We start from the raw sequence: 27,830 nt of genomic DNA, 5'->3' as shown, positions 1-27,830 counted from the left end.
TCAATCAAATTACCAAACTTGCAAGAGGATGCTAGAAGTCGTAGATCAGTAATATAATTTTCTATAGATTCATCCACATCTTGTACCCTTTTCCCAAAATAGTATCTTTCCAGAATGGTACTCACTTTAGGTAAATAATGCAAGTCTAACTTCCTCAAGCATATTTCATATTCATTTAAGTTCACCACCTCATTGTCAGGTACGTCCGGGAGATGATCAAATACTTCTTGACCTTCTGCTCCAAGACAGTGAAGTAAGAGCGCAGTCCTTCTTTCTGCGCTCAAAGAGGTGCCACATACTCTGGAATATCTTTCAAATACCTTCTTCCATTTTGCATCATGTAGTAACAATTTAATTCTTTTAAGAGATACAGAGTAGTGAAATGTGTACTGTTTGCAAACTGTCACATTTAACCAAATTTAATATTTATACCATAGTTTTCCTCTATTTTTCCTTTTTTTTTTTTTTTTAGATGTCAATAACTGTATTTGTTAGTTTTCCACATCTTTTACATTTCCTCTCTGTAAGCAGAACAATGATGTGGACACAGCGCTTTGAAAGACAACAGAATCCCCTGTAAATAAATAAGAGGAGAGAAGAGCGATTTGTCCTTCCTCTATGTTTGGATCAAAACGACGTCGAATGCGTGCCTCCGTAATGAGGAAATCCCTGCTTGAGCCTCGCGCACCAGAAGACGAGTGAGGACAAGTCGAAATAGCAGCAGCCACAAGCACAAGAAGATGCTCGCGGCACAGTGCGAGGGCATGCTGTTGTAACGCGAGTTTCAACGAGACGATAGAAACAGTTAATTAACTTTCATGCACCCCCCTTGGCAGATGCATTGTCCGGTTTGTAGAAACATACCACGTGGTAAAAAAACATTTGCGATATCTGTTTGGTCGTTCAACAAAGGAGACGTGTTGTTGGGACATTAACGAGCCTTTGTTCCTTTGTTGTTTTCCGCTCGTCGCCAGTGTAGGATTCCTCCAAGAAACTAGGACCAGATTGAACTTCAAGAATAAAGGCTTTATTTCAGTAGCGCAAAGCTCCGTTAAACATCACAACCATCCGGCTACAGTTCGCCTGTTCACTCCTCACATTCTCGAACTCCCTTCCCTGTCACCATGGTAATCGCACGCACCAGACCACAATTACCAAGGCTGGTAACCATACCCTGACCAGGAGACTACCACTACATGTTTAGCTGTCTTTGGAAATGGGGGAGAGTGATGTTGCTCAGCTCAAAAAGAGCAACATTTGATGCAGGCGGGGGACTGTGATTGATTGATGAGCACCATGCCAGTGAACGTTCGGCATTAGCAATAGGCATTTGCACTCTCCCTGGCAAGCTGAGAAATGAAATGGTGGAATGGATAGATATTTCTAGAAGTCAGCAGCACATAATATTCAAGATGCTTCTAAACTTTATCTAAAATGTTAGTGACATTCTTCCTCTTTTCATTTCTAATAATCACCTTTGCTATGGAATTATTTAATACTGTTGTAATTGACATACTTTTATACTAGTTGCTTAGCATCATATGGGTCTCAGAAGGTGCTAGGCAACCGTAGTTTTTCTTTTGTTTCACCTTTCTTTGTTAGGGTTTTAATACAGAATGGGGTGATGGCAACAGGGAGAGAAAGCATGATATCTGGAATAAACAACCACTGCAAAACAGGTACAACACGTGGTAGAAGGCACATTGTATCCCGTGAGGTTCAGTACGTGCAGTGGCTTGGCAGGGAAAACATCAGGGCTAATTCACACTGTTGCAGTGCCGCCGTAGGGCATGAGGAATAGACGGGAGGGGGGATGGGGATAGTACGGACAGGAGGTGGGCTGTGAGAGCTCACAGGCACAGGGGGGAAGATATAGACAAGGCACAGAGGAGAGAGAGAGAAGGAGGTGGCAGAAATACAGAGAGGGCTAGATGTGGAAGAGGAGGGAGGGAAGGGGGCGAGCAGGAGTGGGAGGAAGCAGAGTACCTGGGAGGTCCAGGGTGAGGTTACTGGGTCAATGATAGCCAACAATGAAGCGTCTAGTCCTCCCACCATGAGCTGATAATACCTAGCGCCCTCCGTCCAGGAGGAAAGGTGCCCAAGTGAGGAGGAAGGTCTCCTCTGTGTCCTGCAGGCTATAGATGACCCACTCATTTTTTTATTTTTTTTATTTCTTTAATATGTTAACACGACATATTCCATAGTCATAGTTCATCTGACCCATCTGGTCACTATCTTTAACATGTCGGAACAACCATCTTAAGGGGGGTAAAAACAAAGGCACTGGCAACATGAATATGAGCACCCACATCATGGATTCAGTAAAATTGCTATATAATTTATAAACATTTAGTATATCACTCCCACACATCTATGCTAGGTATCCCTCAATCAGACCAGAATCCCCGCATCTGTAGAGAATACGCAGTTGTGTTAGTCCCATATACAGTTCCGTTGCATGTTGAACCGAGTGTGGACACTGCTAATACTCCATCCCTAGTTTCCAGTAAATCAAAGTGTGGCAAGTGCAGGTGTCATTGGCATGTACAAGTCTGTTAATATTAGTTCCCACTGCGCCACAAGGGGCTATTTTTGTATGTCCCAACGCTTCCTCACGCTGGAGGGCTGTGCACTCCTCCCTCGCCCAGACAGCCAGTGAACGCATCTATGCTTCATAAGCCGGTGGCTCAGAAGATTGCCATCTACGGGTTAAAAGTCGCTTGGCCACTAACAACCCCAGATCCAAAAAACGAGATGTTGCTTTCAATTTTTTACCACCAGGGAACAGACTCAGGACACACACCTCCCATATTAACAGTATGGGTCGGCCTACACAATCATCAAGCGTGTATGGATTGAGGTCCAGTAGTGACTCAGGGGTGGACATGACCACATCATGTGCAGTAAGTCCGCTCCTAAATGCTGACCTCTTGGACAAGCCGCTCCCACACGGCCAAAATATCTATTAATCTCATCGGGGTAAGGTATGCCCGCTGTGTGACATAATACTGAATAAGGCGAAATCGCATATTTCGAGGTACATATGTGGGGGTCTCTAGTATCGTCTCCCATTCTCTGTCTGTAAAAGGTTCCCCCGTCTCTCTCCCACTTCCGTCGGAGGGGCACAAGTGGACCAGTCAATTGGAAACGCAGGGAGTCCGCTGTCCAGTGTATTAAATGCCCCCCTTCCCTAAAAACATGCAGGTAACGTAGTGTATGGTACAACCGGGGTTCTTCTGTGAGGTCTCCCGATGCCTGTTGCAAGGCTTGTTTGAGGGAGTTGTACAACATAAAGGTCCATGGTTGTAGTCCGCTGGTCTCCATCAATGTGTCACGAGTACTGAGGTTGCCATCAGTGTATAGGTCTCAGTGTGTATATGTCTACCGCATGCCAAGCTACTAATTCCGCTGCCGATGTCACATGTGCCCTGTGGTGTTCCCAGTAACAGTATGGCTGGTGCATAAGGTATAGTGTCTCTAGTGAGGTAGCAGCACCTGCAGAAACAATATGCCAGATTCAGTAGTAGAGGGGCTGGCGCTGTATTTTTAGCACAAGGGTGAAAGAAGCGTAGTAATTTGCTCAGTGACCACACCTGAAGATCCGTGGCCGTGTCTGCCAGCTGTTTCAATGAGAGCCTATGGGCCACCCATTGTAACTGTGCAGCTATATAGTAGTGTTCTTAATTTGGTAGCGCTAAACCACTTTGATTCAATGAGCGAAAAAGTTTAGAGAGGGCCACTCTATAGCGGGATGTGTTCAAATCAAACTACGCACTTCTCGTTCTATGGACCGGAAAAAGGAGGCTGGAATATAGAAAGGTAGATTGGCAAAGTAATATAATGGTCGAGGTAGTACTATCATTTTAACAAGGACCACCCTGCCCATGACCGTCAACGGCAATGTCTTCCAGAATGCCATCTGACGACGCAAGCTGGACACCGTACATGTCAAGTTCCCATCAGATATATCTGACTCTGCATGGTATACTTGTATCCCTAAGTACCTAAATGTGGTAGGCTGCCACGTAATATCTGCGGGTAAAGATATCTGGCTTAGAGAGGTGAGAGGCAACAGCGGGAAAATACAGGATTTGGTCCAATTTCCTCGCAATCCAGAAACCCTCGCACGCTCGACGAGTAGGGGCATGATGTCACTGGGAAAAGTCACCAGGTTTCTAATGTACACCAGAAGGTCATCTGCACATAGAGAGACCACATGTATCCCATCACCCAGTGGCACCCCCCAATCGCGTCCCACCTCGCAGAGTGCAGCTGCCAACGGCTCCACAGATAGAGCAAAAAGGAGGGGGGACAGTGGGCAACCCTGCCTTGTGCCTCTCCAGACCTGTATGGAGGACGACACTAAGCGTCCTATTCTGCTATGGGCCATTGGGTATGTGTACAGCAGCCTCACCAATTGCATAAAGCAGGGGCCAAATCTGTATTTCGGTAGGGTTGCAAAGAGATGGGGCCAATCCGAGTCAAACACCTTTTCCAGATCGATCACCAGGCAACCCACCGTGGCCAGTGTCTGGGAGCATACCGTACGACACAAAAGAATCTACGTAGATTTAAGACCTTGTACGACCCGGCACAAAGCCATTCTGGTCCTCCTGTATCAAGGAGGGCACCAGTGGGACTAAACGTGTAGCAGTGATTTTAGCTAATATTTTATAATCTGTGTTTAACAGCACCAGCGGTCTATAGGAGTATAGATCAGCGGGGTCTTTATGCGGTTTAAGAAGGGAGACCAATATTAGGCAAACATGTTAGTGTCAAGGACTCCTCGTATAGAGTGAGGTGCCGAGGGGCCAGTTGGGCTGCGTAGGCCTCATAAAATTCAGCCGGCAGTCCATCCGGGCCTGGCGCCTTGCCATTTGCAAGTGCCCGAAGGGCCTCCCGTATGTCAGACAACAAAGGTTCACTAATTCCAGATGCTGCTCATCTGTAATTCGGGGTAGAGATACCCCTGCTAGGAACTACTCCACAGCCTGTAGGGGAGTGGAGAAAATAGAGGCATATAAAGATTCATAATGAGTATGAAATGCCTCATGTATCAAGTCCTGCATGTATCATAAATCACCGGACAATGTCCGAATAGATACCACTGAGCCAGAGGCAGACTCCTGTCTTATTAAGCGGGCAAGTAGAGCGCCAGCCCTATCTGCCTGTGCATGTACGTTAACGGAGTGTGTCGCGTAATTGAGGCATCGTAATCACTCAAGGAGTTCTACATGGATTTTCCGCACGTCAAGTAATCGGGAAAGGGCGCTGGGGTTCTGCACGGCTTCCGATTCGTGTCGCAACAGCTGCTGCTGTATTTCGGACTCCTCCCGGTCTAGCTGCCTACGTGCTCCAATACCAAACCCTATACAGTGACCTCTCAATGAAGCTTTAAACGCGTCCCACTCTATCGAACGGGAGGATGCTGTGTCACTGTTTTGTTCAAAATAATTAATGATCCGCTGGTGGGCCAACTCGCGGAATCCTGAGTCCTCCAACGCAGTTGGCTGCATTCTCCACGTAGGAACAGGGGATTGTGTAGACCCATCGCAGTCAAGCTGAAGGTATTGAGGATTGTGATCTGAGTGAGTATGGCCCAAATGAACTGTTTCCACAACCGCCTGTAGCAGAGTGGCAGTGCAGAGTAACCTATTGAGCCACACATGCAGAGCATGTGGTACCGAGTAGAAGGCGTACACTCTGGCTTCCGGATTGCAATATCGCCAAACGTCTGTCAACCGCCAATGATGCATCCAGGTCACAAGCGAGCGAGCATTGGATATGGCAGTTGTGTGTGCTACTGGTGAGAAGGATCTATCCAGGTATGTTTCCAACACGGTTAAAATGTCCCCCAATCAGCCACGGCATGTGCCCCACCACCACTGTGCCCCCCCCCCTCCCAATCGTGCCAGCAGCCGACTGAGTTTGTTTAGAAAAGTAGCCTGACCTACATTGGGAGAGCGTATATGTTGCCGATTAAAACTTGACGGCCACTTAATCGGCCGTGGACAAACACATAACAGTATTCTGTGTCTATGATCCGTTCTAATAGATGGAATGGAACCCCTGGATGGATCCATATCAGCACTCCCCGGGCATAGGATGAGTAGTTTGTGGAGTACACTTGGCCACGCCATTTTCTTCTAAGTGTGTCTGCTACTGAATTTGTTGGGTGCGATTTCTGCAACAGTGAGATATGGGCACCATGTCGCTTCAGATAGGAGTAGACCGCATACCTGCGCGCAGGCGTGTGCATCCCATGTATGTTCCACATAACCACATTAATTTGCGCCATCTTTCATATTACTAATAATTGATGGTGCTGAACATAATTGCCACACAGCTGACTGCAGCCATGGGATGTGCAGAAGTGCTGAGCAATGCGTGGTAAGTGTCCTCATATATCACCTAGTGCTGAACTGGGATATGAGCAAACAACAACAATCAGCATATTGAAACCATGCCATAATGAATACCAAAAGAGCAGTACACCGGAACTTGTGCCCGCCCAAACCAGTTGAGAACAACTATATCAATATAAAGGTATCCTCCCCGTAGGGACAACCAGCTGAGGGTCTAACAGACTCAGTAACATGAGGAGTTAAGCATATGCCACCTTGTAAATGGTACAGTGCATTTAGCTACTGGAAAAATAGTATACATTGATGTCAGTTGTGTTTATAGGAAGAGACAAGCCTTAAGTTGGCTAGCAGTTGAGTTCAAAGGAGAATGTCTGATGTTTGCAGTGTGACATCTGGTGGATTATGCGAGCTCCGCATCGAGGGCCACGTAGCAGCAGAACTTCCCCCATCTGTGGAGTGAGAGCTCCACGTGTCCGGGCTATTGCACCACACTGCATTAGAAAGTGTAACCGCCTGTTGCAGTGCACTACGCCGTTCCTGTATTCTTTGTTCCCGATCAGGGACTGCACTCCTGCGTTGTCCCCTGTGCTGTCTCCGCTCGGCACCGCCTCTCGGTCGCTCCTATCTTAGCAAAGGTTCAGCACCAACTTCGGAACTCTCAAGCCAGCGCCATGCCTCTTCAGGGGTAACAAAAAAAATGCGTGGTGTCAGCGGCTACCACACGGAGCTTAACCGGGAAGAGGAGAGAATAAGTGTAACCCATTTCCGGAGGCAACGCTTCACTACCAGGAAGTTATTGCGTTGCTTCTGTACAACCACTGTGTAGTCTGGAAAGATCATCACTTTGACGCTCCCCATCCGCACCTCCGTCATTGAACGGGTCTCCTTTAATATTACGTCTCTGTCTCGATAGTGGAGAAATCTGATCACCAGTGGCCTCGGATTAGTGCCCGCCGGTGGACGCCGAGTCGGCACCCTGAGTGCTCGCTTGATGGAAAAGAAGGAAGAGAGTGTGCCCGACGGGAGTGCAGTTTGCAGCCAGTTTTCCATATACTGCACAGGATCATGTCCCTCAGCTCCCTCAGGCAGACCTACCAGCTGGACACTGTTCCTGTGGGACCCTTCCTCAGCGCGCTACTCCAACATCCGCACTCAGTAAGTGTCTTCAGTGAGGTTTCCAGGCTAAGTGTTTTTTATGGTAATGTCTGGGCATCTCGTTCCATCACTGTCACTCTATCGGCCAGTTTCCTGTGGTCCGCGTGGGGGAGGCTTAGGTCAGAAGAGACTGTGTCAATTTTAGACTCCAATGAGGTCCGCGTGTTATCAATGGCAAGCAGTACAGCATCTAATTTGTCCTCTAATGTGCTGGGCCGTTCCCCAGCATCCATGGTGGCTGCCGACTGCAGCGGGGATCCCCTACGGTTAGGCACAGGTGGCAGGCCCCCCTTTCGCTGACGGCCCATGGCTGGCCTCACCTAAGCTGTACTCAAGGCACCAGGACCTATCTGCTACAGCTTGTTCTTACTTCTCGTGGCGAACACTCCCCAACCATATGCTAGCCGCACAAGGGTCAGATCAGAGCAGTGTGTAAAGGGCAGCCGGAGCTACCCCACAGTAGCAAGCTCCTCCTGCCCAGTAATTCCACTACCTTAGGCTGTTTTTTAGCTTGAGGGTATTAGTAGGGTATTAGTAGTTTGTGACAATGTCTGGTCTGTGCCGCCCCCTTTGCTTCCTCAACTCACACTAGGTACCAGCTTCCCTTATCCAGTTAATAGTGGTTCATTGTGGGCACGGACCCAAATAGAACCCGCTGCATCCAATCGTGGCAACTCTACTCTTGTACGCACAGGGTATACTCCGCAGCCCTGTCCTCAGTGTGCCTTCGCAGCAGGCCCAGTCATGCCTGCTTCCGTCACCACTGCAGCCAATACAAACTAGACGGGTCTCTGCGCTTTTAAGGGGTCTCGTACTAAGACATCTCAGCCGGCCCCGGTCTGCATCTCAGGCAGGCGCTGCTCACCTCACCCGTTGGGAGTCACTCAAAGCGCTCCTCATCCGGCTCTCGCGGTCCCGCTGCGCCTCACACCGTTCCTGCCTGATGCACGCTCTCTGGGCCTCCACTGGTCAGCCGCTGCACAATCCGCACTCTAGCTTGCCTTGTCGGGCCGAGGGCCGTACCGCCGCTACCGGACCGCACTGGTACGGCCCAGGAGGGCAGCCCGTGCCGGTTTCTGACATTGTACTCTCCAGGCCTTCGCCGAGCTTACTCCGTAGCGCCCCGATGCTCTCCTCACTGTTCCTGGTGGCCGCACTACCCCAGGGCCGTGTCAGGTCCTCTGCTGTGCGATCCGGTTTTACACGTGCCATTTTTTCTTAAAGGCCGCGCCGCCGGATCGCTTGATCTTGCGCGCATCCCTGCTGGGAGATCTGAGGCAAACAAATCACTCTCTCACCAGGCACCCCATCGCACCTCTGCTGGGCCCCCTCTACTCACACTGCTGTTGGATTAAGCAGGATAAATGGGCAGCATAGCGAGCTCTGCTAAAACACGTTCGCTATGTTGGCTCTTCAAGCCACGCCCTAATAGATGACCCACTCATACAAGGCTATCTGGTACATGACCGAGATCCATTCGTGGTGGGGGAATTGGAGTATGCACCAGTGGCGGAGGATGCAGTTCAATTGTAGTTTTTTCAAAGTGTCCTGTTATGAACTGTATTATAATTTACTTAACTTTTAGAAGTAATTGTCTTTTGAGAAGTTACTGGGTATTCAAGTTAATTATAATCTGAGATTTGACTCTGATTCTAAGTATATAACCCCACACCACCTACAGTATTACTCTCTCGACCCACTACCATACGGAAGTCATTTGCTAAAAAGAAGAGCTTGATGGCTCAGTTTGAAAACAATGGTATTGTGACCCATTCACACCAGTTTTAAACAACACTAACCCTAATGGTTACTAACCAGTACAATTTGACTAACCTGAGACCTTAAGAAAATTCCTCACAATTTAAAGCAGTGCTTTTACATTTGTTGGGCACAATGGTGGTCGGACACCTCATACCTGTAGGGCATCGGGAAGCAGAGCAATCTGAGGTCCAGCACCAGAAGGGGCCATCAGCTTGTGAGGAAGAAAATGAGGTTCCATGAAAAATTGGAAGATTCCATGAACCAGAAGACTGTTTCACAATAGGGCCGGTCTCTGACCTATTCAAAGTAAACTTCAACTAGTATAAAACCACAAGAGTAAGGATAAGGTTGAGAAACACAGGAGCTTCACAGTGAATACAGCATGAGGTTGTAACATCTGGGTGCACTCTGCAGCACATGTGACAAGGAATAATGGAGAGAGCATGTCAAGTACAATGTTTAGAAGAACAAGCACCAATAACATTCAGCCTTGAAACACCGCTAACCTGATTCAGAAATAAATGGAGGTCACATCGTAGATGCTAGTTTTTAGAATATATTGTCTTGAAAGATTGTGCATTGTGCTAAAAGAATGAGTGCCATACCAGCACATTGAGCTCAAGGGCACCTTTGCCATACCAGCACATTGAGCTCAAGGGCACCTTTGCGTTCTGTACAGGTCTTGGTCAACCCCCATGTGTTCCATTACAGTGGCCATCCAGTGTAAATTAAATAATTTCTACTTACCTAGTCCTACATCTTGATCAATCACCAACCATAAGTCATTCCAGAATATTATTTTGATTGTGATCGCTTGGGTGGTGATACCTGTGATGATAGACACCCAGTGCCCCCTTTAACCACTAGCCATCCACAGTCCATCTCATTGATGTTCTTTTCAGTCTGCACCTGTGTGATTGGGTCACCTACCTACCTCCACCCACCCCTTCTTTCATCTTGTGAGCCTGTCTCATAGCCAGTGCATTGCCAATCAAAGCCAGTCACACACCAGAGGCCCCTTGAAATCCAGAAGTGCAGCTCCTTGACACTGGGAATCAAGGCCTCCAAGCACTTCAAGGCAGAAAGAAGCCCTCACTATTCCCTTGACTTTGTTAGCCCTACTGAATGGCAAACCCTTAGAGCTGACGGTCACCAAAGTGACTTCTTTTACTTGAAATCTTTCTGCTTGTGGTTACTTTTTTTCTGGAGGACAGTAGACCGAACGCTTCTCTGAGATTTTGCTTGCTGTTAATATTTTGCCTTGAGTTGGGAATGTGAGGAACTAGAAAGAAGAGAAAGTTCCAGTTACCTACAGTTTACCATGGTACTCATGTTGATAGGCTCTCCTCCATAACGAACACCCTCCCTTGAGCACCTCTGCTGACAACTGACTGGTTACCTGTGAGTGTCATCATTTGGAATCTTAAATAGTTATGCAAAGGGGCAACAACAACCATCACCGACTGAACCAGAATGCATGCACAAGGCAGATGGCACATCTTCGATTTTGTGTTGTTCCAGTTTTGCCACAGGTTTAATATCCAGTCTCTTGATTGTATCTGGAGAGAGATTAAGGCTATCCTAATCCCCAACCCTGCTCCCTTAAATAAGAGTGACGCTTCTGTGTCTCAGTCCTTGCAGCAAGATAATTTAAGGCATTTTAAGTAGGCAAACTGGGCCACCAAGTGGCTGGCGACCACACAATCAATTCTAAAGGTCTTCCTTTTGCAGGGAAAGTGTCTGCTGCCATGTTAGGGACATTTTTGATGAAAACTAACAATGCTGGCTATCATGTTATACCATGAGGCTGTAATGGACTGCCTGGCATTCTTTTTCATTTTTCAAAGTCAGGCGCTAAAAGTTGCAGTTTGTTTTTTAATTTTTACAGTATCCTGGACCATCTGGTAGTTTTTGCCTGAAATGTCTGGAACATTGCTTGTGTTTTTTTCCCCCCCATATGAGCGCTTGTGCATAGTAGAGATAAGGCAGCCCACATGATATCATCTCTTTCCTGGCTCACACTGTTTGAGAATATGCCATTGAAATGCAGCCATTCCTCCTACTTATGAATAGGTTTCGGAACCAATAGGTGCACTAATGGTATGGGCATCAGTTTTCGAGAGAAATCCTGTTACTGTCAATTTTAAATGAGAGGATTCCTGCACACTCACTAGAGCTATCCTTAAGGTGCTGTGTGTTAAAGGTGCATGAAGCACACAGGGGAGAGAAGGTGGAAGATAAAATGTAAGTAGTAATTTGACTAACTTCGCCGGCAGCCAGAGAAGTAATTCAGCTTCAGGGAGGCACAGGTAAAGGCAAAGAAAGAGTGACTGTATCAAACTATTGCAAAGGAGATAGATATATCAAGTGACAGCTGCAAGGAAAGGAATATAAAATGGCAGCAGGTTACAACCAAATCGGGTGATGGTTGCAACAGAAACTTCCATTTCAAGTGATGGTAGCAGGGTTAGCCATTTAAGCATCTGGTGCATGGGCAGACATATCAAGTCACAGCTATATCATCTGTTGGCCATATCCAGCAATGGTAGGAGGCAAAGTCTTATTAAGTGAAACCATCGGGGACAGGAATACCAGGTGGCAGCAGATGTGACAACCACTCCAAGCAGCTATAGCAAACAGCCTGGGGTATCAAGTGATGGCAGTAGAAATAGAATAATAAAAGTGACAGTGAAGGTGATGGACATAACACACATTGGCAACATTGAAAATTGAGATTCTAATGGGCTGCTCCCAGTGTTTTCCCCTAATGTAAGCAAAATGCAGGCATGTCATAGGAGCATCTGACCTGACTTCCTGAATTGCTTACTCTGGTGCCATAAGCAATAAACCACCTCCCAGCATAGTTTCTATTTTTAGCTTCTAATATGATTAAGCTTATTGCAGGGACGTAAGAGTGTGCACTTGCAAAATTCCAGTGTGCTGTCGTTGACATACTTGACTGTAGAGGTCTGCAGCAAATATGGATGACAGAATGTTACACACAAATTGTGCAGATAAAAGGAGAATTCTGTAGTTGGTTAAATATGCACAGTATGCCCGTGGATTTGGTTTCCTGCGCAATCCTTGTGGATTGAGTTTGCCGCCAGCTCCTCTATTTTTAGAGTAATACTGTTCTTTCTTTCCGAACCCCGCTACCAGGGTACAATAGGCTGCACTTCATGTTCAGAAGGAGCGCTATGGCACTTGTTCAGGACCCCATATTCAGAGATTAGGATACCATGTTGCTGCAATCACCCAATGCTAGGTCTGAGCCCGGCTGGGAGAGATGGCTGCTGCCTGAGAGAACAGTAGTTTGGAGAGGCGTTGTCTTGCCTGAGAAAGACAAACCAAGGTCAATGTAACTGAGACCTGTATGCAGGAAGCATGTAGAAGACGTTTTAAGACAGTCCTGGAAAGAGCACCTGGGTCAGCGACCAGTATAACCAGGAGTGTGGCTTGATGAAGGTTGTCAGATTCTTTTTTGACTTTGTAAGAGTTTGTTTGTTTGACATGTGTGGCTGTGGATAAACACGCTCTGCATACTTCTGTCATCCAGTGTTGGGTCCGGAAGGTTGTAAGTTGTTTGTGTTAGAAAAGTCTTTCAAGTCACAAGGTGGAGTGACTCCTCTTCGGCCCTGGAATCCATCTTCTGATTGTTTTCTTGCAGGCGGTTGTGGATGGAGTGTAGTGTAAATATATACTAGCGAAATAAACTGTGTGTAAATGTACATGACAAAACTGGAACGACTACAGGTGTCCAGGCAGGCGGGTGGGCGCATGTGAATCTACAGCACTAAATGCCACAAACAGGTGCTTAATGGGTAAGTAACATTTTCCGGGTGATGGCATGTGTGGCTGTAGATACACCTGCTCTGCATAGAGTGTAAAGCAGTGCCACCCAAGAAGCGGTGGCTAACCTGTGGTTTTTACAGTAGTTTGAAAAAGTACGTAGAACTGCCTGACCTACATTGGCTTTCTGGTGTGCTAGAACATCCACACAGTGTTTAGTGAATGTGTGAGGTGTTGACCATGTAGCTGCTTTCCAATGTCAGCTATGGGTATGTTACCTATAAATGCCATAGACTCACCTTTTTTACGTGTTGAGTGTGCTCTAGGGGTAACAGGTAGTAGCATTTTGGCTTTTTCATAACAAGTTTGGATACATTTAAAAATCCATCTTGCTGTACTTGATTTCGTAACAGGGTTACCTTTATGAGGTGGACAGAAGGCAACAAAGAGTTGTTTTGTCTTCTTAAATGGTTTAGTTCTATCAATATAAAACATAAGCGCACTTTTCACGTCTAACGTGTGGCGGGCTGTTTTAAATCGAATCACGTTTTGGTAAGAAAACCGGCAATTCAATAGTCTGGTTGAGATACTACTTTTGGTAGGAATTTTGGGTTGGGACAAAGAACCACTTTTTCTTTATGTATTTGGAAAAAGGGTTCTTGTAAGGGTAATGCTTGGATCTCACTTGCATGTCTTAGGGAATTGATTGTAAATGAAAAGGCCACCTTCCACAAAAGAAATTGCAAAGGACCTGAATGTAGTGGTTCAAAAGGTGCTCCAATAAGGCTAGTGAGTACCACATTAACGTTCCAAGAAGGTACTGGAAACAATCTTAGTGGTACATTGTGTGGTGGGTTCTATACACTAACAATTTGCAGTGCTTCTCTTTGGCTTAACATCGGTGCCACAAGTCTTTATTAAGATTGTGGCATGGGTTGCTGCTCATCTCCAAAGGTCAGGCATCCCATTTTTTCCATACGTAGATGACTTGCTAATCAAAGCAGTTCGCAGAGTTGATTGTCTAGCTGTAAGCAATATCCCTGCTTTTCGATCTCTGCTTTTGGGTCAAAGACCAGAGACACTCCTCAATAACTCCTGTTCATAGGGTCCGTGCTGGACACCACTCTTCTCCGTGCCTTTCTCCTCATAGGGTTGCCGACATCCAGGAAATGGTCCCATGGTTCCCACACAGCGCTGGATTTCCAGTTCCGAAAGTCTGCAGATTTCTGGGTATGCTAGCTTCCTACATTCGCCTAATCATTTATGCATGGTGGCACATGAGGGCCCAGCAGTGGTGCCTCTGCTGACAGTGGCTGCAATCGTCCAGCGCAGCAGTGGAGGTGGCATGGTGGGAAAACAAAGTGAGCCTGAATTGTACGATGGCCCTTACACCTCCTCAAGCCATGACTAAAGTGGTGTTGGATGCCTCCACCTCTGGGTGGGGGCTCATCTGGAGATCAGAGGCCTTTGGTCTTCAGAGGAACAGGTTCTCTATATAAACCAGAGCAGGCCCAATCTTGCCAGTCATGAGTAGCGTCTCTTGCTGCAGATAGTCCAGGACATCTTTGCCCAGTGAAGAAAATGCTCAAAGCCAGCAGTTCTATGCGCTCCAGTATCTTTTGAGGGAAGCCTTTCCAGTTTGTCTGTCTTTGAGCTGCACCATGCCCTCCTCCCCCTCAATACTATTGATTCCTTCGGTCCTGAAGAAGATTTGCTAAGACTGGTCTTAATTCATTCTTATCCCCCGTAATTGGCTAAAGATGGTGCGGTATGCAAATGTTTGGCGCTTCAAATGTCCCCTGCTCAAGCTACCATTCATACTGGATCTTCTCTCCCAGTCGGATGGAATGGTTCTGCACCTAACTCTCCTATTCTAACTCTTGAAGGCTTCCACCTTCATGCCTGAAGATTGAGCAAGATATCTGAGCTCCTTTCAGTTGCCACCTGAGGTGGTAGGCGTCATATTGTCAGTGTGTCGCCCCTCTCCCAAATCTGCTTACTCTGAAAGATGAAACAACTTCTTTGCTTCATGACCAAACAACAACATGGACCCTAAACAGGCTAAGTTGTCTCAGGTCTTGCAGTTCACACTTTCCATTGCCCAGCAGGAAGCACAGTAGGAACTGTCAAGGGGTATTTAGCTGTGCTGTCGATGTTCCTCTGTCTTCCAGGCCAGGCTTCCTTGTTCAAGTCCCCAATTGTCATGCTTTACCTGAAGGGGTTAACAAATCTGTATGCCCCAACTCCATTTGTTCTTCCCCAGTGGGATCTCAATCTTGTTTTAATTTTCCTAATGTGATCTCAATACGATCCCCCGCATAGTTGACCTTTAAAAATGTTGACATTAAAGACGGTCTTTTCAGTGGCCATTATTTCGGTCAGATGGGTAGGCTACGGGCTCTCAGCTCTTCACCACCATATATCCTGATAAATTGGTGTTTCGAACCAGGGCCGCTTTCCTGACAAAAGTGGTGACCCAACACCTGCCAATTCAGTCAGTCCATCACCCTACGGTTCATTTATCCCCCACCCCACCCCATCCCACGAAGGAGGAGGAGGGCTTGCACAGGTTATTTCTTAAGCAAGCTGTCAACTACTACCTGGATTGTACCAAGGAAATAAAACTGGATGACCAGCTCTTCATGGGCTACTGTGGTGCTAAGAAAGCAAAAGTGGTTCAGAAATGTACTCTGTCCTCATGGGTTTCCCTCTGCATTAAGACACTACTACCCTGTGACCAAGAAGGAACCCCTGGTATAGATCAGAGCCCATTCCACCAGAGCCGAAGTTGCCCTAAAAGTGAGAAGGCTGCAGGTAGAACATCCATCAAAAGAAAGTTACATACCTGCAGTAACAATCTTTCTGTTTAGTACTCTGTAACTGCATGCCTTGGTTAACACAGTTATGTCTTAATATTGAAGATAAGTCTGTGATGGAGGCTGACTCTGATATATCCCCCACTAAATCTCTAGGTGCCATCAGTGGTGATTTGGATGTAGTGCAAGGGGATTTATTATCCCTTGAGAACATTAATGATAGGGAGAATAGTGTGGAAGGCTCACTTGCATTACAGTAGGCATCTTTCTGTGGCGTCTCTAACAGCCCTCTCAAGATGGGAGGGTTGGCAGAGACGCTTCTCTGTGAGGACGTCCCAAAATCTGGAGTTGGCATGGGTAAAAGAATCCGTGCTAATTCCAGTGGTCATCTTATGCTGATGTCATGGAAACTGGCTGGAATCAAACATAAACTGACTGATTGTCTTATATTGAGAAGTGTGACATTTGTATGTTTCAAGAAACCTGGGCCACAGAGAATTGTTTTTTAACGGTTATACCTCATATAACATAGAGGCCAAGCCACGAGAGAAGTTTGGGAGGGCAAGCGGGGGCTTGCTAATTTTGCTGAATAACGATTGACCTAGCTCCCGCAAGATTATGCGGATAGACTCTTCTGATGTCCTGGGCATCACTATAACTTTTCCCTCTGGAGTTCTTATTGCTTTTATTAATATATAAATGTATGACAGTTTGCAGTGAGTAAAGATTCTCCAACCTTATTTTCTCTGGGGGAGGCACCAGAAACTGCTCACTCTGATGTACAAATCAGCATTGCAGGTGATTTTAACAGTTTATTTGAACCCTCCCCACTTTTGAGTGAGGTCACTGCCCTAGAGGATGAAATGTGGAACATTCCCTCTGTATTGGGAAAACCATGTAGTAATTATACATCTACCACTCTTATGATTGTGTCATTGATGGTCAGTAGGGATTTAAGAGCTTTTAATGGACGTACAGTATCTGATCCCAGGAGGACTGTCACCTTTAAGAGGAGCAGCCCCTGTAGTGTCATTGATTATATCTTATCAGATGTGAGATTGTTGGCCCTTCTGGGTTATATGAAAGTTGGGAATCGCTCGGATAGTGACCACAATCCCTTTACCTTGTCCTTAACCGGGAAAGCATTGAAAAAGGAGAATAGTACCTATGTGACAATGGTCCCTGAACCTATTGTGGCCAACAATGTTTGCTACCTTTCTTGGCCCACAGTGATGTCAAATCAAAATCTCTTTGTATCTCACTTCCCTATGTATGCTGGATATTCACCTTCAGACATCCCTCTATTGGATGAACATAATCAGCTATTCATAGGTTTGAAGGAATTGTTTTATAAGGATCTGTATGAGAAGGAGTAAAACAGTTAGATGATTTAATGTGGGCTGTAAAGCAGCTCAAACTCACCTGAGAAAGGCTATAAAGGAGTGGAATAGAGAGGGAATATTGGTAGCCAGTGGAGATTATGGTAGAGCTCTTAATAATGCAAAAAAAGAGTGGGAGTGCTCGATTTGGAGAGACATGCTATAGGCAGTGGGTAGGAGGGACACACAGTCATTTTGGAAGTTGATGACTACAGCAGGGTCTGATGGTGGAAGTCCCCCACACAACCATATTAGTCCAGGCAGCTGGTTTGCCCACTTTACCAATTTGTACGCCCATGAGGGTTTATCCGAGCTCGAATGTAACAATGACTGGGTACTTACTGAGGATCTCATATTTGAACACGAAAGAAGGGGCACGAGAAGTCCAATTTCTTTTTCTAGCCTAAATGATAGTCGGGGCAATTGTTTCCCTCAAAAGTGCTAAGGCCCTCGGACGGGATAAAATTCCAGGTGACCCTTACAAATCAGAGACTTTAGTTTGGAGTAGCTACATAAACCTGCTTTCTAATGCTATTTCTAAGGGAGGAGCTATACCTGAGACATGGAGGGGCGCTGAGATCATTCTGATCTACAAAAAAGGGGATTCCACCTGTCCTTCCAAGTATAGACCCATAAGTCTTATCGATAACCTTCCGAAAATCTTTGCCAGACACGTTTTAGAAAAATTGTTACTGTGGGTAGAGGAAGAGAAAAAATGTATCCCCTTACAGGCAGGCTCTCGACCAAAGATCAGTACTACAGACAAGGTTTTTAGGTTGGTTGGTCTTCACTGGATATACGTCTTATTAGCAAAACAAATGCTCTACGTAGCCTTCGTAGATGTTAAGGCTGCGTTTGATATCATGCCACGAAAAATGTTGTGGCAAGTGTTATCGAATATGAGGGTTCCCTTAAACTTGTTAGAATTGATTATTAAGCTATATTTGAAGTATTACGCCCAGGTGCGTTAGGGCAGTAGGGGAGAACTGACTGATAGGCTTGCCATCAGACGTGGTGTATGTCAAGGGTGTGTGCTTGCGCCCACATTATCCACGCTCAACATGAATGATGTGGTGAAGGAACTCCTTGTCTGCAAAAATGACTCCCCTATTGTGAATAATGTAAAAATCCACATCTTACTTTTCGCTGATGACTCCCTATTGATATCCAGAACACCAATTTGACTGCAGGTGCTCATTGATAAATATAATGAACTTTTGTATGATCGGAGAACCAAGATTTTAATGCAGGGAAGAATAAATATATGATTTTTGGTCACAGGGGAGCTCGGAATATGCCAATCTGAGTGGGCAATGTAACACTAGAAAGGGTTAATTCTTTTGACTACTTAGGGGTTAAATTAACCAGTGATCTCAAATGGCTGCCCCAGCGAACTAAGTCCTCTCTAACTGTAAAGCACAGATCCAAGGCCATCATTAGGGTATATAAGAATACTGTTGATCTGCTGCTCCAGTTTTAGCAGTCTATCAAGCCAGGCACACGGTTCTGCCTTAGTATGGCCCCAGAGATCTGGGGCCATACTAACATGAGATGCTTAGCTTCTGCAGAAAATACATTTGTAAGAAAGTTATTAATACTACCTGTAAGCACTCCATTGACCCCACTTTATTTAGACCTTGGCTTGTGGAGAGTTGCTGATTTGGCAGCTTTAAAGCCTCTGGTCTATTGGGTTCGTCTGTGGTCTACCAATGAACTGAGCCACTATAGGGATTCTTTAAGACATTTGCTAACTTTAGAAAATGTCAAACGCATTCCCTGGGCAAAGTCAGTGTATGACTGGTTTTGCAGATTGGGTTTGGGGAGGTTGTTGGGATGAGCCAGAAATACTACATAAAGTTGATCTTAATGCACTTAAGAACTGCCATTGGGAATATATAGACGAGCAGCGTGATCTGGTTGATGACCAAGGTTCTTTGACGTGTAAATTCTTGGAAATTAAACGCTTCCCAAGTTTTGAATTATTTCTTGATAAAATCACTTTGGCTCTCGCCATTTACATTGAGAACCCTCACTAGTAAATGGCACAGGGACACAAGTTTGAGGGTATGCCTTGCATGTGGCTTAGCGAACGAAACCGAAGCCCCTGGTTTGTGTTTTTTTTGCCCTGAGTACAGTGGATTGCGCAGTAAATGGATTTGTCCAATTTGTCTGTGCCTAGGGCAGTGGTTCCCAACCTGTGGTCCGGGGACCCCTGGGGGTCCGCGAAGCTTCCTCAGGGGGTCCGCGACTACTTAGAAAATTAAATAATATTAACAGATTAGCTCCCAGGCTTTCAGCAATGACTTATTGGGGGGTACCCGGATTCCAATAATGATTCAGTGGGGGTCCCCAGGATCCAGTAATGATAAAGTGGGGGTCCACAGAAGTCAAAAGGTTGGGAACCACTCTACTTACAAGCCTTAAGGATTTTAAAATATGATACAGCAGAATTACCAGTTTTTGCAGTGAGCAGATTTATAATGACAATCTAGCATAGGCGCCATAAGTTTTTAACATCATCTGATTACTATTAAATTGTATATCTTTTACTGTATTTATTTATTTTATCTGACAGTTGTGTTCGTCGAGTTAAAATATGATGTATTTTTATGAGGGTTCCAAGTAAATAGAATTAACTCAATTTATTGGTAGTTAGATGTCCTAGCATATTTTCAAATTTTAGAGAACCATGAATGTGAATTAGCGGAATCTGCTTTTTTTGAGGATAATTTTTTTTAATCAAATATGTCCTGATTTTTTCTTTAATAACTGTACTGTTTTAAAAAAAAGTTTTTGCATTATTTTTTTTTCTGTGTTCTATTTGCATGCAATGAAATGTTTTACTTTTGATGGTTGTTGATGACTGAATAAAGTATTTATACTACTACTACACCAATGTGAATTCTGGAGTGTTCTCCAGAACTGTAGCATAGGGTCTCATACCCATGTTGTAAGGACTCAATTTAATGCACATGCTTAGTTAGAGAAGCCCGGTGGACTGCAGCGCAAACACTAACCCACCAAGCTATTCTTTGTAAAGGCAGTGCTTTCAAATTACTTATCAGCCATCCCAGAAAACCGGCTTAGGCACACAGCAGTGGAAATAAAAACAGTTTGTCTTCCTGACCACACACTCAAATGTTGCCCTAGGAAATCAGAAGTTTTTAGTTTTAAAAGCTTATTTTTAAAACCCTAATCTTGTGCAGATAAAATGTACGGTAACGAAGCATAAGGAGGATACAATTGAAGTTAAAATTATTATTACAGAAAGCAATAAGAACATTTCAAACATTATTTTATGTGTTTAAATGGCATCCTTGACCCTAATACTATTTCTAAACCCTACCCTAATTTAGTAGGCTAAAACATCATGTATTATTCCTGCCTCTTGAGTATGTGGAATGGAGCTCACAGTAGGTAAGTAACTTTTTCTTTTCGCACATGACTGTTTTCAGTGTGTTCAACTGAACATGGAGAAGGCTAAGTTTTCATGTGTTCCTGCGTAGTTAGTTATAACCCCTTATAAAAAAGCAATTTAATTAACATAGATGATACACTTTAAAGATTTCATTGAATTAGGTGTTGGTGAGCACTCTGTTAAGTCATTCAATGTCTCAGTCGATGAAGAAATACAGCCCTTTGTCTCTAAATCTGGTCATCTGCCTTTTTTTCCCCATTCCTCTAATATACTTTATCCACACCTATAGTCTTTACCCTTCCTAGTTCACCAGTGACTTGTATGTACCCTCTACCCTAAATCCTGCCAACTCCCCAAAAACTCTACCTAGTTCTCACATTACCTCAACCCTGTTTCCCCCACACAATGCTTCTTCCACCTTCTGTTTTTTAGTCCCGCCTCTGCATCTAACTTTCCTGTTTTTGTTTATTGTTATTTTTCTTTCTCCACAGTCTTCATTCCACCTGTTGTCCCTGCATCGCTATCGATGGGTTTTGACTGGGGAACATACCTTCAGGAGGAAAACCACAAGGCGGCCCCCGTCAACTGCTTCAAGCATGTGAGTCTTCTGTAATCCTGCTCTGCCATGTGCCAGGGTATTCTGGGTAAAGCAGATGGCTTCCCACTTCAGAGTCTGTGGCTCTGAACTTTTTAGGATCTCCTCGCCAGCTGGTGTAACATTGTATTGTTCCTGTTACCCATGCCATCCGCAACCACTCCTTTAATCAGAAGCATCCTGGTACCACAACACTTCACTTTCCTCATGTCTGGTTCATATCAAACAGAAGTTAAATCATATGTATTTGTATTTTGCAGCTGCAATTACTAGACGTGGAGATACAGCACCGCTCTTTTTCCGTAAAACGCAACACGACTTGGTAGTATTACAAATAGATATTTCTTAAAACAAATACACAAAGTAAAACAGCCTGCTACATGGATGTTTTCTGGAAAGCTATGGACTATTAGTGGGCAAAGGCGTCGTAAAGGCATATTCGTGGCAAGATGAATTGTATTTTTTCTGTTTTTAAAAAGGAAATGCTTTATTATTAGGTTTTCTCTTTGTGTGGACCTCACTAGGCCATCCTATGGCAGCCTTATTTGTAAATTGTGAATAGAATTCACACAGACCCAAGTAGGAACGCACTTGGCCCCATCCTCTCAATGTAGGGAGATGCCTCTTTTTGCATGATCACCCCAAAGTTTTGGACTAGTGCTGCTGTTTCTTTGACTCGGAGTGCACGGAGGCCTGCTAACCAGACTTAAGTGCCAGTGTTCTGACCCTACAAAGTCTGGTGCGCTTAGACCCAGTTGGTATAACATTATTTACATAAAAATCTCTAGTATGTGGTGCTAGAGGTACCGAGGGCTTGCAAGTTAATGGGTCTCACTAAAGCTGCAGTACCTATTGTGACAACTTGCAAACATATCTCCCACCTGCCACTGCAGACTGACAGAGCGGTTTTAAACTGCTAACTCAACATTGCCACTTAAACTAACTACAAAGCCCATACCTGCCTCTTTAATATGTATGTCATCACTACAGCAGGCCTATCGAGCCTTAAGGCAGGGGGCTAAATATTAGAGAGAAGGACATGTATTTTTTATATGTCCTATCAGTAAAAAAAACCCCTAATTGATGTTTTTACTGCAGAAACATTAGTAGCCCTCTTGGCGAGTACTGGATTACATGGTGACGACTCAGCTGTGCCAACTCTGAATAGGACTAGTGAAGTTGGTACTTCAAGGTATCAACATTATTGTTGCACTAAACGTGACTTGATGTCTATGTTGAATTTGTAGGTTTTTAAGAAATTCAACTTTTAGAAAGTTGCCACCCTGTTGCACAAGCCTTCCTGTTGCCACTCGCAGATATTTGCCACAAAACAGACTTCTTCCCTTCTGGAGAGAAGTGTTAACAACTCCCAGGAGAATGAACAATAGAAGTATGCTGTTGGAAGGGGTGTCTCCACTCCCTGACAGGAAGCTACACAATGTGTGAGCCCGGAATACGAGCGTTACTGGGGAAGATGTCCTTTGAAGGACAAATAGTGAACACAGAAGAGAGTGGCTGCTCTTTTGTTGAGGTGGATGGATTGACGTGGGGACAGACAGGGGAGACCAGTTGCCAAATCGTTTTTTCCGTGGATATTAAGCCCACATGAAGCCACATCCCTCAAGTGGGCTACCAAGCTCCACACACCAAGAGGAGTCATTCCATCTTGAGAGTAGGCAGAACAGTACACTCTGGTGTATATGCCACACATCGCAGGAAGTCGTCACCAGCCGTGGAGGGTCCTAGTAACCCATTGGGTAGTAACCGTTGTAGGAAATTGCCCCTTTTGGCATGGTTAGCCCCCCCCCCCCCACACCATCCTCCCTCCAGCCCCCCCCCCCCCCAACACTTTTTGCCTGATATCTGATGCTAACTTGACTGAGTGCGTGCTGGGATCCTCCTAACCAGGCACAAGCACCTGTGTTCTTTCCCTACACTGTACCATTGCTTCATCACTTGGCACACCTCTGGCACGCAGCTAAGTCCCTTGAAAAAGGTATCAGTGGTATTATGGGCCCTGTGGTCAGAGAGGGGCATATAGTCCAAATGTATGGAGACCTTTGGTAAAAGAATAATTTTGTCAACCAGCCTTACTTTCAAGTCTCTAAACGCCAGCTGCATCCTGGTGCGTTACATCTCTGTGCTCTGGGACATAGTTGGTGAGATGTTATCGACGGTCTCAAAAGACAAACAGGCTTCCTTGGCCCAGACCATTCTAGGTGAGGCCAAGTTTGTCATCCGGTCGGGCCAATACACAGCTGTTTGTTAAATGCGGGCAATTGGTAGAAGTGTGGTGCTTAGGTGCAATATGTGGATAAGATCCACAGGCTTCTCTGGGGAACTCCGAGCTTGCTCAATAAAATCAATCACGATTTATAAAGTGAAGCTAATCATCGATAGGGTATCAAGGTGCTTGCAGTCCCTGAGTCTTATTCGAACAGCCTGGTCTTGAGGGCCATTTTGAATTCCAGAAGTGAGGTGATGGTCCGGTGATGCGTGGGGAGGCTGGTCCAGGTTTTGCTGCGATGTGAAAGAAGGAGCATCCTCCACTTTTGCTTCGGTAGATGCAGGGAGTATGGACAAGTGAAAGGGAGGCAGAGCGTAGTCTTCTCGACGGTTTGTGGAAGTTTAGGTGGTGGTTAATGTATGCGGGTCCTTGGTTGTGTATAGCCTTGTGTGGATCAGTAGCTTGAATTGGCTTCTCCTCTGTATGGGGAGCCAGTGGAGTCGCCTAAGGTGGGGTGTGATGTGGGTTCGTCGGGGAAGGCAGAGCTGGAGTCTGGCTGAGGCGTTCTGTGTGGTCTGAAGTCTCTGTAGGAAGTGTGTGGCGATTCCTGGGTAGAGGGCATTGCTATAGTTCAGTTAGCTGATGATGAAGGTCTGTGTCACGGTGTGTTTCCTGTGTAGGGGTAGCCACTTGAAGATCTTGCGTAGCATGCGCAAAGTGAAGAAGCAGACAGTGGAGGTGGCGTTCATCTATGATTTCATAGTGAGCTTGTTGTCAATTATGATTCTGAGGTTTCTGACTTGGTCAGAGGGTGTGGGTCCTGGGTCTGATGGCCACCAGGAGTTATTCCATGTGTTGCTTCTGTTGCCAAAGATGAGTACTTCCGCCTTGTCTGTGTTCAGTGGCAGGCAGTTGTTCTTCATCCAGTCAGTGACACTTGTCTTGCAACTATGGAAGTTGGTTCTGGTGGTGGAGGGGTTGTCGGTGAGTGAAAGGATGAGTTGGGTGTCGTCTGCGTAGGAAATTATGTTGGGGCCTTGGGATCTGACAATGTTGGCCAGTGGGGTCATAAATGCTTTGAAGAGCTTGGGGCTGAGGGATGAGTGCTGGAGGACACTACAGGTGATATTTTTAGGTTCAGAGGTGAAAGGTGGTGTAGGAAAATGGCTCCCTGTTGCAGTTACCCCCCACTTTTTGCCTGATATTGATGCTGACTTGACTGAGAAGTGTGCTGGGTCCCTGCTAAATAGGCCCCAGCACCAGTGTTCTTTCACTATAAATGTACCATTGTTTCCACAATTGGCACACCCCTGGCACACAGATAAGTCCCTTGTAAAAGGTACCAGCAATACCAAGGGCCCTGTGGCCAGGGAAGGTCCCTAAGGGCTGCAGCAGGTGTTGTGCCACCCTAAAGGACCCCTCACCTAACACAGGTACACCGCCATTGCAGATTGTGTGTGTTGGTGGGGAGAAAAAGGCAAAGTCGATATGGCATCCCCCTCAGGATGCCATGCACACAAAATACTGCCTGTGGCATAGGTAAGTCAACCCTCTAGCAGACCTTACAGCCCTAAGGCAGGGTGCACTATACCACAGGTGAGGGCATAGCTGCATGAGCAATATGCCCCTACAGTGTCTAAGTCTATTCTTGGACATTGTAAGTACAGTGTGGCCATATTAAGTATATGGTATGGGAGTTTGTCAAAAACGAACTCCACAGCTCCATAATGGTTACACTGAATACTATGACGTTTGGTATCAAACTTCTCAGAATAATAAACCCATACTGATGCCAGTGTTGGATTTATTAAAAAATGCACACACAGAGCATCTTAGAGATGCCCCCTGTATTTTACTCAATCCTTCAGTGCAGGACTGACTGGTCCGTGCCAGCCTGCTGCTGAGAGAAGAGTTTCTGACCCCCTGGGATGAGGGCCTTTGTGCCCTCTGAGGCCAGAAACAAAGCCTGTGCTGTGTGGAGGTGCTTCACACCTACCCCCTGCAGGAACTGTAACACCTAGCAGTGAGCCTCAAAGGCTCAGGCTTCATGTTACAATGCCCCAGGGCATTCCAGCTAGTGGAGATGCCTGCCCCTTGGACGCAGCCCCCACTTTTGGTGGCAAGTCCAGGGGAGATAATGAGAAAAACGAGGAAGAGTCACCCACCAGTCAGGACAGGCCCTGAGGTGTCCCGATCTGAGGTGACCCCTGCCTTTAGAAATTCTCCATCTTGATTTTGGAGGATTCCCCCAATAGGAATAGGGATGTGCCCCCCTCCCCTCAGGGAGGAGGCACAAGGAGGGTGTGCCCACCCTCAAGGACAGTAGCCATTGGCTACTGCCGCCCAGACCTAAAACAGCCCCCTAAATTGAGTATTTAGGGGCAACCCTGAACCCAGGAAATCAGATTCCTGCAACCTGAACTAAAGAAGGACTGCTGAACTACAAGCCTGCAGAGACAACGGAAGACGACAACTCCTTTGGCCCTAGCCCTACTGGCCCGTCTCCTGACTCAAAAACCTGCAACCAGCGACACATCCAACAGTGACCAGCGACCTCTGAAGCCTCAGAGGACTGCCCTGACCCCCAGGACCAAGAAGCTCCTGTGAGCAGCGGCTCTGCTCAACATCCTGCAACAAACTTGCAACTTCTCTTCAACTTAAAAGACCTCACTCTTCCCACCGGAAGCGTGAGACTTCACACTCTGCACCCGATGCCCCCGGCTCAAGATCCAGAGAACCAACACCACAGGGAGGACTCCCTGGCGACTGCGACCCCGTGAGTAGCCCCCTTTGCCCCCACAGCGATGCCTTGCAGAGAGAATCCAGAGGCTCCCCCTGACTGCGACTGCCTGTAACAAGGGACCTGACGCCTTGACCAAGCACTGCACCCGCAGCCCCCAGGACCAGAAGGAACTGAACTTCAGTGCAGGAGTGACCCCCAGGTGACCCTCTGCCTAGCCCAGGTGGTGGCTGGCCCGGGAAGCCCCCCTGTGCCCTGCCTGCACCGCTAGAGTGACCCCCGGGTCCCTCCATTGAAACCAATACAAAACCCGACTCCTGCTTTGCACACTGCACCCGGCTGCCCATGTGCCGCTGAGGGTGTGTTTTGTGTGCCTACTTGTGCTCTACAAAACCCCCCTGGTCTGCCCTCCGAGGACGCGGGTACTTACCTGCTGGCAGACTGGAACCGGAGCAGACCTGTTCTCCGTAGGCGCCTATGTGTTTTTGGTACCTCTATGACCTCTGCACCTGACCGGCCCTGAGCTGCTGGTGTGGTAACTTTGGGGTTGCACTGAACCCCCAACGGTGGGCTGCCTATGTCAAGGAACTGAGACTTGTAAGTGTCTTACTTAACTCACAATCTAACCAATACTTACCTCCCCCAGGAACTGTTGATTTTTGCACTGTATACTTTTAAAATAGCTTATTGCCATTTTAACAAAAACTGTATATGTTATTGCTCTAATTCAAAGTTCCTAGCTTACCTGTGTGGAGTACCTTGCATTTTTTGTATTTACTTCAAATCTTGAACTTGTGGTTCTAAAAATAAATTAAGAAAATATATTTTTCTATATAAAAACCTATTGGCCTGGAGTAAGTCTTTGAGTGTGTGTTCCTCATTTATTGCCTGTGTGTGTACAACAAATGCTTAACACTACCCTCTGATAAGCCTACTGCTCGACCACACTACCACAAAATAGCACATTAGAATTATCTAATTTTGCCACTCTTACCTCTAAGGGGAACCCTTGGACTCTGTGCACACTATCTCTTACTTTGAGATAGTATATACAGAGCCCACTTCCTACAGGTGGGAAATGGATCCTCTGAGTTCTTCCAGTGAGGAAGGAGGCAATCCATCTGAGCGTGTCCCCTTGGATGCCGATGTGGTGGAGTCTTTCGATCAGCATATGGTGGGATATGGTGTTGAAGCCTGTCTAGGAGGATCAAAGCTGCTGTTTCTCCTCGTCGAGGAGGGTTCGGATGTCGTTGGTAGCTGCAATGAGGGCATTTTGATGCTATGATTACTGCGGAAGCAGGATTGGGAGGCGTTGAGGAGCTGGTTCTGCTCCTGGAATGTCATGAGTTTTGTTGATGATCTTTTCCAGTACCTTCGCTGGGAATGGGAGCAGGGAAATTGGCTGGTAGTTTTTGGGATGGCTGGGGTCCGGGAGGGCATTTTTTAAGTAGTGGTCGAACTTAGGCATGTTTCCAGGTGTCCGGAACTGTTGCGGTGGTGATAGAGGTGTTGAGCAGGGTGGTGAGTTCCTGGCTGATCTTTGGTTTCCAAGGTTGAAGATGTGTTGCAGACATGGGTCTGTGGG

The 27,830-nt window shown here is 46.1% G+C and overlaps 1 protein-coding gene across 3 annotated transcripts in view; it reads left to right on the top strand.

Moving 5' to 3' along the window:
• The window catches only part of L3MBTL2 (L3MBTL histone methyl-lysine binding protein 2), a 251,454-nt gene that overhangs the window by 126,563 nt on the left and 97,061 nt on the right, over positions 1 to 27,830 (top strand). For all 3 annotated transcript variants that reach the window (XM_069231129.1, XM_069231130.1, XM_069231131.1), the window contains one exon: positions 21,175 to 21,281. In XM_069231129.1, coding sequence (XP_069087230.1) covers positions 21,175 to 21,281 — 107 coding nt within the window. The remainder of the gene's footprint in view (positions 1 to 21,174; positions 21,282 to 27,830) is intronic.

Source organism: Pleurodeles waltl, chromosome 4_2, assembly GCF_031143425.1.
Source record: "Pleurodeles waltl isolate 20211129_DDA chromosome 4_2, aPleWal1.hap1.20221129, whole genome shotgun sequence".
Classification (NCBI taxonomy): domain Eukaryota; kingdom Metazoa; phylum Chordata; class Amphibia; order Caudata; family Salamandridae; genus Pleurodeles; species Pleurodeles waltl.
This window is presented reverse-complemented; position numbering and strand designations above follow the sequence as displayed.